This window comes from Notechis scutatus, chromosome 1 (assembly GCF_049901735.1).
Source record: "Notechis scutatus isolate UNSWTSFEM ecotype Mainland chromosome 1, rNotScu1.2, whole genome shotgun sequence".
Taxonomy (NCBI): Eukaryota; Metazoa; Chordata; class Lepidosauria; order Squamata; family Elapidae; genus Notechis; species Notechis scutatus.
Window position 1 is genome coordinate 92,767,396 of NC_142009.1, and position 12,386 is coordinate 92,779,781.

The window sequence follows — 12,386 nt, forward strand, 5'->3', positions numbered from 1 at the left end:
TCAGGAAGCATTTGTTTGGTGTGGTCCCAATGCCACAGCTTATGTCTGTTTATTGTATGAACCCTCTAATTGTGACTTAACCAAGGCTAAGCAAACCATGGTTTGTAAAAATACATTAGAGATGTGCTGTAATTAAAGCAGGTGAAGGTACTCTGGATCCACAAGTACTTTCTCTGTATCTCTGGCTGCTCTTTAAAAGTACCACCTTTCCCTAGGCAGACAGAGTCATGCAGGTTCAGAAAAATATACATCTGAGTTGCAGTTTCACCACCCCAACTGACTGCAGACAGAACGATTAAAACCTTGCGATATTGTCCCATGAGAATATAGATGGTTCTCCACATAGACCCGTATTGTACTGAAACAAGAATTTGGTTATCTTAGTTTTGAAATGGCAGAAACAGCTCTGACTTAAAATAGGTGAAGCTTACAGATTCTAGTATTTTGCAAAACTAACAGAACAAAAGGATATAGTCGAATGACATTCTTGACAAGTTTGCTAAAATGCCAGCTTATCTAAGGTAATAAACAAGCAGTTAATTTTTTACAAAATGCCACACTTTATTTATCTACAAGGCAGTACAGTGTATTATAAAAAGTGCAGACAAAGCTGCACCTAATTCTATTAAGGCAGCAATGTCTGACATAAAAAAAGAAGAAGCCACTTTCTCTTCCCACTGAGAAAAATTCAGATATGGCAGTCCCAGGGCCATATTTTTCTTTTTGAATTGTGCAGGGTCCAAGTATGGAATCTTTAACATGAGACAATAATTGAAGACGTAAGCAAGATTGTGTTCTCCCAAAATACTAAATATCTGCATTCTATGTTTTCAAAACCTTTTGAAAATACATACATAGGTGCATAAAAACTCTCAAGAAGTGTTTCAAAATATTGCTTGTCCAGGAAAAGAGGGAGCATCAAAACAATATTGCAAAAATCAGAAATGCTAGTGCATAGTCAAATAGCTACCTGCTCCCCGACTAGGGTTTTATTTTTTATATAAACTTTATGGTCCTTTAGTAGTCCATCTACATGCTGCAAATCTTCAGCAGCAAAGAACATTACAAATTAAAAAGAAAAACCCAACCCAAAGTCCATTTGGCATTTACAAAATTAAATTACTGAATAAAAATATAATTTGTTTTCATAAAACTATGCTTCATACAGTAAAAAATAAAAAATAAAAGCAAGCTTTTCTTAATAAAAAAGGAGAAGCTATCTAGATCTCCATTAAGAACAGTACTTCAAATAATTAAAGGTAAGTGAGCACTTACAGACAAGGTATGCCCTGCCTTAACTTTTATAGTAGCATTTGCAGTAATGCTTTTCTTGCAGTATTTCAGACCAAGACATTTGTTCAATGATTTTAGCATATAAGCTACTGATTTGAGTGCCAGCTCTTGAAAAGAAAAGAAAACTCAACAAAAACCTAAACATCTTCACTGGCACTGGAACTCAGGTAGCAACTCTTCACTGAATTAATACTGTGCACTTGATCTTCCCAAACATGTATAATCATTTAAAAATCACCATGTTGTTAAAACCTGCATTATTAATAACTGTGTAAAATTCAATACCTGATAAACTCAGTACAGTAAAGCATCCTCAATGTAAGAGAACTTTGATGTGTCCATTTTCCTTTTTAAAGTTGGGTGAATCCAACCTGATTAATATATGCTTTTGTGAATGCACTTTGTGCTGCTCCCAAATGTTGTACCATAACAACAAACAAACAAATATACAAAAATGTTTTCTCCCATGCAGAAGAATGGTAAATCTAAATCAACTGTTAAGTGTTTTGAAAAGAGAATGTAATGCTTGTGGGTGGACTTTTACATGACCAGAGTTCGAGCTGAGAATGCACCCATGTATTTGCGTGCTGGGTCGGAAAAAGTCAGCTGATCTTCCGTCTTCCCGCAGAAAGCCGAATCCCATGTGTTGCTAAAATGCTAAAGACAAAAAGAAAAGAGGAGAATTGAGAAACAGGGTTTTTCTTCTCCAAGAACTTAACACCTAGGAGTGTGACATTGAGAAGGGGGAAGTCCAAAGGTTGCCATACAAACCACAATGATAAAATGACAATGGAATGTGTCACGACACAAGCCTTGGCCTTTTGTACATGCATCTTGACCTCAGATGCCTAAATCAAGTGTATGGAATTGTAATACATGTTTCATCACTTGTCCCTGTCTTAGATGTCCCAAAGGAAGTCAATGGATTTCAATCTAGAACACATAAGCAGGGTCCCTTTGGGTAGCAATACAGTACTAAGGAAGGGACTTAGTCTCATGTAAAAACCAGTCAAGAAGAGCTCAACCCTGACCTCCAAAACCTGTTGACTCTAATTCGTTACCAGCTTTCTTAGTAAGTTGGCACACTCTCTCCAATCCACTTTGTTCATAAGATTAAACTTCTGATTGCCTGGACAAGAACACATCATTACATTTTGATTAGGAATCTGTTAAGGCTTCCATTACAATTGCTAAAATAATAGGAGTCATGCCAGAAGGTGACAAGTTTATAATGTCTTCTCAACCTTTTATTAAGCTTTGCAAATGTGAGCAGGAACGAAGCCTCTACAAGATGTTTGAAAGATTGTTGGTTGCTTTTGATCTGGTTGTCGTGTTACTTTCAGGACATTTCTATGAGAGTAATTCTGATGTTGCAATGTGGTTATTTATTCAGTATATGAATCATAGGGTGCAGCAGGTAACATGAAATTCAGGGTTATGATAAAATGCATGGCATCAGTCTCCATTGTCCTGGGCTAAGGGAACCAGTAAATCTTAAGACTGCCTTCTTCTATATCACCTTGCTTGGGTGTTAAGATCCTTTAAGGCTCTTCTGATGCATAAGAGAAGAAATAACTGCAAAACTTCCCATGTGCTCTTTTAGGTATGCTGTAGGATAATATGTGCCTGAAGTCTTTCTTCTACTTCTCCTCCTCCTCTGACATTATTATATTTATATTTGTCTGGGCCCTTTCAAGTTTTTCGGCTTTGGCCTCTAAGACATCGGGCATTGTGTGCTTTAGCAGACTGCTACTGCTTTTAGAACTTCTATCTATACTGCGTGTCTTGAACTGAAAAACAGTGTATTAAAACCAAGCTAACACTTAAGAATATTCCAAAACAAGAAAGAAGCAACAAAATCTTTACATTAATGCACAAAAGGAGGGCCAGTCTTCCCTAGAGAAATGTAGGGGGAAAGGTGAAAGGCCTGCCAATGGAAACACATTTCTTAACTGTGCTTGCAATGTTTACAAAAGTTGAAAACTCAACACAACACTGGTGTTGGAAAATGATGAACTTGTAATCTTGCAAACTATCTCTTGCTGCCTCCAGTCATCAGGAAGGACAAACATGTCAACATACTATGGAATTTGCTGATAGAGATAAGTATTGGTTTCTTCTAACCCATTTGTTAAAATTTACTGCCAGGCAATCAGAATGATACTTTCACAGCAGCAATTCCAGCAACCCTAATTGTAAAACCTGCAAAGACACACAACTGCCTATCTCTCTGACAGAAAAGATACACTATGGCATGGAATACTATGTATGTTTTTTAAACATGGTCATTGACCATCCAAACTTATATAGAGATTTTTGTGACTGGGATCTCCAATGTCATTTAAACTGTACATCCATCAAAATAAGTTTTTTGATGAAGCAATACTTACTTATTTCAGAGCTTGGTAATGGTCCTGAATCAGGACATTCCCGTATCAAAATGATACAGTGTGATACAAGCACTAGACAAAGATAAAATTTATCCATTTTTTTAAAAAATGGCATTACTATCTTGAGTATGCTGCAGCAGAACTAAAATATAATTTAACCAAGAATCTATTTTTAGATATAATTCCATAAAACTCCATACCAGAGATATAAAACTCCATAAAATTAAAATAAACCAAAATCAACTAAATCCCCACAGAAGAAAACAAGTGATGTGACAAACAGTTTAACCCTCTACTGTGAACCTGATTTAACTATGCATTTTTTCCTTGATCTATATCTCTCCCTTAGTTCTTCTTTGGTCTTCAGTAGGCCTGTCATTAAGCAATCAACCTTCATGTCAAAAACAGTCCAAATATGTAGTTATGGATTTGTAAAACAGAGCCCTCCCACTAATAGTTTTTTTTTTACACAGCATAATCCTCTGCAAACCAGTCAAGGGCAGCTGTGACATACATTTTACCTCACAGATATACCACAATTCTGTCCCTCTTCATGATTTCACTAGATAGCCTCCACTCTCTTGAGAAGCTGGTTAAACTTCCAGTAATTTTCAACACTGTGTAACTCCACTGAGTCAAAGCTGCTCAGTGGAAATAGCAGCTGCTGCCCAAATGACTGGTCTTTTTTTTGTAAAAGATGCTGGAAACCCAAAAGTGGTTTTGATCATGGAAAATGATGATCATCTGATAAGATCTGCAGGGAGTAGTGGCAGCAGTGAATGTTCTTTGACATGATATGGGATAAGGCATGAAAGAAAGTGTTCTGTGTCCCTTCTAATGATTGGCGAACAAGTTTCCTTCTTTTAACAAAGAATAGCACTCAGGTATATTGACTAAAATACATATCCAGAACTACTGGCCAAAACTGCCCATCTGTCAAACTAAGGGAAAGGATTTAACAGATCTGATTTAACTGAGAAGTTGATAAATATGATCAGAAAGTGACTGTGTGAGTTTAATTTTGAACAGAAGTGATAAAACCTATGCCAGTAACTATTATCTGATTTTGTCTAGTCTGCTGTAGAAAATTGGGTTAACAGAAACACACGCATACACATTTTGTATATGGAAATAGAAATTCTTAGATTAGGGATTGCTGCGTATGACCTTCTAAAGAACAGTGATATCGAGAACAAGAGATGAGTTTTTGGGCAAAACTGTGCAACACTATGAATCAATGATAATTATTTGATGATTATGAGCACTGTATTTTTTGTTTTGTTTTGAAGATTTGGTTTTAGCTTAAGTCTGCATGGCAAAAGAATGAATATAAATCTAAAAATGTGATCGTTGAAATGATTATTTATGATGAAAGATTGAATCAATAAAGAATTCAAGGGTGGTAAACATTTCTGGATCATTTTTAATTTTTGGTAGTGTGAAGAGTGAAACTTGGGGGTGGGGGAGATGGAAATGCAAAAAAGTAAGGGAAATGAGATAACTGCAAGAAAAAAGTATGAGTCTTGTATGAAAAAATATTAAAGACATATTAGCCTTCCGGCAGAAAATATGAGAAATATAAAAAATGGATATCAGAGTATGAGCGATGGAAAAAGAAAATGTATTGTATGGTATGTATGTAGAGGAAGAACATTGAAAATAAACTTTCAAACAGAACAAGAAAGGCTTCTTCCTTGGAGGATTATGGTTGAAAGAGACAGAGAAAAAACTGAGAGATTTTGATGAAAATAAAAAATTGAGAGAAGACAGTTACATAAAAATCACCAGCAGGAATGAATGGAATTAAAAGCAAAAGGTGATAAAATTGAATTCTAATGAAACAGTCATGAGGGAAGGCTGGAAGGTGTGTTTCAGATTTGTATAGGAATATGTTGATGTCCAAGAAAAAAACTGATCCAAAGAAACTAATAAACGCTTTGAGAATACTGAAAAAATAGTAAGAATGCTAATGTAGATTATATAATGGAGAAATCTTAAAATACAGTTGTGATTTACTTATGGAGTGGCTGTGCAACTTGCTAAATGTGGCTGTGAGGACTGCATTTATGGCTGATGACTGGAAGACTACAGTAATTGTTCCCTCTTTTATGCTCTATAGCAGGGGTGTCAAATTTGATTGCGTCAAGTGACGTATTGTAACGTATCATGACTTTTTTGCCTTTGCAGAGCCGGGATGGGCATGGCCTGCTCTATAGTCTGTAAAAGCTATGCTGTAATGCAACCAATTATATGTTCAAGCTTCAAGATTCTGTGGATTGATGATAACTCAACTTCTGAACAATCTTTAGTATCCAAAAATTGAATGAGAATAGATCAAATGGTACAGGAATGTATTTCAGCTTTGAACATTTTGTAAAATGATTTACGGAAACTTTATATACTGTACTGTACCAGGTCCACGTTTTTCATATGGTTCATTATTTGGTAGACAGAAGGCATATGTTATTCCAAAATGACAAATGTCCCTATATGACTGCTCCCCTTGTTTCACATGATATATAATGTAAACAGTGGCCTGACCTTTTTTATCTAAAACCTACAGAAATGAGTAAGGATTGATATTCATTACAAGCACTCTGTGACCTGATAATTACTAGGCATAGTCACACCCTAAGGCTCATAACAACTTTGGGATTCTCTTTGTAAGCAAACAGAGATGGTTGATTTATGAGAACAAGTCTGTATAGTTTCCCTTTCGAAGTGTTTGTCAAGGTTCAAAGTAATGATGGTTTTACTTTCTTGCTCTTCATTATCTAGGCTGAGAGTGCTATCCCACTTGTAATACTAGCAATGTTTTTGTGTGAACTAATACTGAAGCAGATGCATTGTATTAGTTACCATATGCAGCTCTATATAAAAATATTCACGTCGCTCTCATAGGAGCTGGGAATATGTTCAATTGTTATGACATGCCAGGTTTAGAAGTTGGTTTTGCATACATGAGCCCTTGGAATTCTCAGCTATTAATTTCATACTTGTTTATTCACATACACATTCACTTCGAAAACAGGATGAATGTTAAATAGCCCTTCCTGACTTCTGGTAATATTTCACTAAACTATTTATTTTTTTATTAAATGGGTTAAGATGGCTAACTGCTCGTTTTATAATATAAAGTTATAATATTAAATGATATTAAAGAGAAACAGAATAAAAGTAATCCGGAAGAAAGAAAGCTGTTTTTTTCTAAGGTACAAGTACTGTAATTGCATGGATGCTTATTAGGGTAAAACAAAAGCTTTGGATCCTATAGGAAGAAGGGAAGGAAAAGTCACAATCAGGGTTTGCTAGACACTAATGAAAACTTCCAAACCCTCTGAAATTATGACTAGTCTTGGAGCCTACTTGCTTCCAGGGGAATAGAAAAAGACCTCCACAGCCAAGGAGACCTATTGAAACCAATGAGTTTTTGCTGCCTATAATAGTGAACAGAATGCTGCTGCTTTTGTTTCTTCTCGTTGTCTTCTTGAGATGATTGCTCAAAAGCAAAACATGCTGCCTAAACAGTGACCCATTTTCTAGGCAGGTTTGAAGACAAACTTTTGTTTATCTAGTCCTATAGCAGCCATCCTTGGTCTGGATGCCCTCCTGTACTACACATCTGAAGTCCCAGAATAAATGATAATGGCCATACGAACTATAGAACTCTAGGAGTTGTAATCTATCCATCTTGAAGCATTCTTACAATGGGGAAGGTTTCCCTGCAGGAACGCTTTATTAATCAACATTAGCATCCAGATACCCGCACAGCTTCCTTCTTAAATGATGCTCTCTAACAGATGTTCAGGATTCTACCCATTTAAAAGTTGCCCCTCATTAAAAATGGCCTTTACCATAAACCACTAAATTTTCACTAACTGCCATGTGACAATGCCATACACAGATCAAGGCAACGGTGGTTCTCATGTTTGTTATTTCCTTCTTTTCAATACAGTCTAGTTAGGACTACTTTTAACTTGGTCGTGCCCCATCAATGGCAGCCTGCATATTTTGCATTAGACCACGGATCCTATGAAATTGTGGCCAATCCTTGTTATCCTCTCACCCTCTCTTGCAAAAAGCATTTCTTTTTCAAAGCAGATTTCCTGTTAGCACTTCTTAAAAGTTAAAATATGGATAACAAAGATAACTTTTGTATGTTTACATTATGTTCACATATTACCATCAAACCGTGGAAGATTTTCAGCTGTGTCACTCTTAGTTCATTTTGTTACATCATTAATCCTACCTGCATAGCCTTCTTCTGGCAACAAAATTATCTTACTTATCCTGTAACATGTCTTCTGTTGCCTCAGGGGAGAGTGAACAGTAAACAAGCTCTCCAGAGTTTAACTGGGATATCCAGTTAAGTAAAAATGAACCTCCAGGGAAAACACAGCAGTAAAGGCAAGACTGTGCAAAGGTGCTTTCTTAAACCTACTCAATGTAATGGCAGATTCACATATTACATTTTCCTGCAAATAAGTACTCATGAAACAAGGCCAGGTCAAACTAGTCTTCTCCCTTCTGCTATTGTCTATGCTAGAGAACTCCAAATATTTTCAGTAAAATATTTTTTTTTAAATATACCTCAAAATTATTATACATTGGTATACAGGAAGAAAATATTAGAATAACTATTCATTCATGTATATTGAAAATATATCCTGATCTATAGAAATGATTTCACACATTGAATGTGGCATAGCTTTCTTAATCTTCAAGAGTAATAAAATGAACGAATGAGCTGTCCAAGCCTAGTGAAGTCAACACTACTCAATCAATTAGTCTAAGTTTAAAATATTTTCTCCTCTGATAGTGGCAGCTCTTCCTTATCTCTCTCTGCAGTCATATAAAAATGACCTCCAGAACCCCTAAGGTGGGTTTTGCTGAATTATGGTGCTTCTGCAAAATAATATTATCTTCGAGCAACACTTATATGAAAAGTTTATTTCAAACAGAATCCCACCCATCTATCCTACTTCTACATCTGAATTGTTAAGTGTCCATAAGCAAAGGAGACAACCGCTAAAGCACTTTCATTGCATGAGATCAGAACATATTGAGGAGCCTCATGACTTTTTTTTTTTGCTAGTTCACTTCCTGTAAGAAATACCACACCAAAATTGTTGTGTATTGACATCAGAGATCCATTTTAGGAAAAATGACCAAAGGAGGAATAAACATAATGAAAGCTGGCAACCTAATCCAGAAATGAATTGTGCCCAAATGCCTGGAACAGTGTGGAGGGCAGGAAATTTAGCTTCTGTGTACATTTCCATATGGCTCTCAAAAGGCATCACCATCTTTTTAGGTTAACAAAGGGAGGAAACATCATGTACAAACATATTTTCCCTTTTTTTGATCCAGCCCACCAAGCCATTGAATGGACTACTTAATAGCTTCTAGATCCTGATTAGAAAGGGGAAATGGATCAGGAAGTACACCATCTGAGTTCCCACATTCAAAGATTTAAACAACCGCACACAAACACAGATTTACAGTCTAAAAGTCTCTGGCTATCCAAGAACTGGAATGGGAAAAAGCCCATTTATTTCCCATTTGTGAGTTCACACTAAAGAAATAACAATCTAATGCCAATTTTAAGTTAAGGTAACAAGCCATTTCTGTTTGATGTACTTAGGGAATAATTGTTTCTAATGTATTTATTTACATAAATAGCAGTAATAAAATAGTCTACATATTCTGTTGGCTCAGCTCTGTAGAAGTGGTTAAGAATAAATTCGCATGAACTTAGCCAACATAGCAGTAATTGTTGTCTAATTTATATTTGCAAATAGCAAAGCCGGAGGCAAATTTCCATGTGTTATGCCTACGAGACACTTTCAAGCATTATCACTTCCTTAATAGATGAAATACAGTAGATTTTCATCATTAGGTCATTTTGTGTCAGAACAAGAAGCATGTGAATCTAATCTTCGTCTACACTAGTTATCCTAGATTCTACTGAACTGTGAGAGTTGTTTCTTATCATTATGTTCTGCTTCCAGGCTTCCTGTAGGCATTTAGCAGACTGCAGTGAGAAACCAGATAGCAAACTAGACACAGATCTTTGGTTTCATCTTCATCTTTATGATTATAAAAATGCAATGTATATCCAACTATTCAGGAATAACGTTGCTTATTTCAAAATGATTTATTATGAGTGGACATCCACAAGATTGTACTGCAAAGGTTTTCACATCAGTTTTCTACTGGAAGCTAATTAAAAATGTCAGAGCACTGATCCGGTTGGCTCAGTATTTTCCATGCAGACTACCAAAGTGGTTCTGTAGTCGGAAGTTCTTTTCAAGTCTATCTGAAGATGTCTGGTACTCTATTAGATACACATTCCCATTCGTAACAAGTCTGAGTTCTATCACTCAAAAAGGCAATCCTACAATGTTTGCTACTATTCCATTCAACTCAAAACTCAGACTTCAAAATGAGTTTCATGTGGTTATCTGGTTGAAAATAACCTGATCTGAAGAAGTTCATATTTCACTGTTACAAAAACAAGGACACCAGAAACGGGGAGTCAAAAGATATTGATGTTTCTTGGCTTCCTTTTCCTTTACACTTCAACAGGGCACCCCAAATCACTTCCTCCCACACACACACAGACTACAGAAGAAAAGAATGCCACTTTTCCACTACTGTCAACAAAAGGCAACAGGTTCACTTATAATGTTTTCCCAAAAGCTTCTTTTTCCTGTAGAAATCTTCTACTTGGTCAATAATACTGGATTCAATAGCTAATTAGGTTTGTGTTAAAATTCTTATACAAACACATCTACAACATTTTTCCCTTATACAATAAAGTGAGAACTTCAAGTTTTACAAAGTATTTTCTGATTGAAAGAATTATTTCTCTATTTGGAAGTAAGTTCAATGAGTATCTATGGAATTTTAAATTTTCATTAAAAATTAATGAAAATTTTTACCTGAAGCGGACTACTTGATGATCTAGTTCTATGAAATGTGAATAATTTATGATTGTTATCTTCTTCTTCTGATGTAGGCATCTTTAAATGTGAACTGGTCAGCAGATTCTAGAAAAAAACACACAATAAAATCTTAACAGTGTAAGAATGATGTATAATATTGAATGGATTATTTATGATATAATGTAATAGGACTGTTTGCTTATCTCTCTCCACCCTCCTTTCCACCTTATTACATTGTATTTAAAGAATATTTGGAAATCTGGAGGATTCAAATATTGGAATCCTTTGAAAAAATAAAGCAGATAGCAGATAAAATTAGAAGAACTTTAAAAGACATTTTTGTAAGGGACAGTACTACATACGAATAGTTCTTGAGTTAAGGGACAAGAATTCACAGCATTAAGCATAAAACATGATGTCAAATGATTGCATTGCTTAGTGATGGGAATTCTGGTAGTTGTAACCGCACAACTGCACAGGTCGTCAAAAGAACGAACTCAGATGACCATAAAGAGAAGAGATGGGAATTCCAGTAAGTCAGCTGGCTGGCAAAAGCTTACCTAGTACTATAAAGCATCGGTGGATTATGAAGAGATGGTTGATAAAGTGACAACTTGCACTCCCGCTGGTTTCGCCACTGACAGCTTGTGGGAAACTAGCAGGGAAGGTCGCAAATGGTGATCCATGTGAACTGGATGCCAAGCGCTCAAAGTGTGGTCACTATGACTATGGGAATACTGTGATGGCTGCAACTTTGCAGACTGGGTTCATAAGTCCCCCTTGTTCAGTGCTGTTGTAACTCTGAACAGTCACTGAACAAGTGGTCATAATTCAAGGACTATCTGCACAGTCCTCTAAATTGTCACAGTATTTATCTGAAAGAACTTTTTAAAGAACTTCAAATGAATGTCTGAACTGACATTACGCTGATGTTATACAATCAAACCAAGTCATATTAACAATGTGGCTACTAAATAATGCAGGACCAAAATCTGGCAGTTAAGCAGAGGAAAAAATTATCTTGACGTAGCTACTGAGAAGAGTAACAACTACGAAGAAACAACTAGAAGTAAACTAGTAGGGAAAAGGGGGAAAAAATGGGATATTCTTTTCTTCTTTTAGCCTCGGACCAATCAAGGTTGCACAAAGAAAAACCACAACAAAAACACCCTAGCCCAAGATGTTGAGATGTAGGGAATTAATACATACAGGCACGTCTTCTGCTGATGATGCATATGGAAAGAGCTGTGCATTTAGCCCTTCCCCTTCCCAACTATTTGAGCAAAGGAAGTTTTCTGCTTTCCCTACTGGAGAATCCACCTGTAGGCAGGAACAAAAGCATATTAAAATAGAGTTGATTGACACATTCTGTCTTGCCTAACAGCAAGTGCGTTTTGACATAAGCTTTGGCACAAAACTTAATCCAGTCAGTATACAATGTCCTGAATTGTCCTGATCCACACAACAGAGATAAGCGAAGTGTTTCGAGTTTGAAACAGCTGTTTTGGGTGTTGTTCTGAGTGTGAAAGAAAGCACACAATTTTGTCTCAACATGAAAGCATTTAGAGTGTTTGAACTGGGCTGTTTGATGAATTATGATTAGGCAGCTTTCTTCAAATCTTTTCCACCTTAACCATCACAGCAGCAGGAGCCCATTATGTCCTTGCTGCTAGTGCTTTAGCCTTTGTGCGGTAATACAGGAATGAAGTGTTGAAAAGAAACAATGGAACACAGGTAGAAGACCATTGGAGCTGCC

At 36.2% G+C, this 12,386-nt stretch overlaps 1 protein-coding gene across 3 annotated transcripts in view; it reads right to left on the bottom strand.

The window, feature by feature from the left end:
* Window positions 1-546: 546 nt before the first annotated feature.
* The window catches only part of MYB (MYB proto-oncogene, transcription factor), a 39,865-nt gene continuing 28,025 nt past the window's right edge, over window positions 547-12,386 (bottom strand). For all 3 annotated transcript variants that reach the window (XM_026666024.2, XM_026666023.2, XM_087971302.1), the window contains 3 exons: window positions 11,840-11,950; window positions 10,628-10,735; window positions 547-1,950 (listed from right to left, as the gene is read on the bottom strand). In XM_026666024.2, coding sequence (XP_026521809.2) covers window positions 1,834-1,950; window positions 10,628-10,735; window positions 11,840-11,950 — 336 coding nt within the window. In that variant the 3' untranslated portion in view covers window positions 547-1,833. The remainder of the gene's footprint in view (window positions 1,951-10,627; window positions 10,736-11,839; window positions 11,951-12,386) is intronic.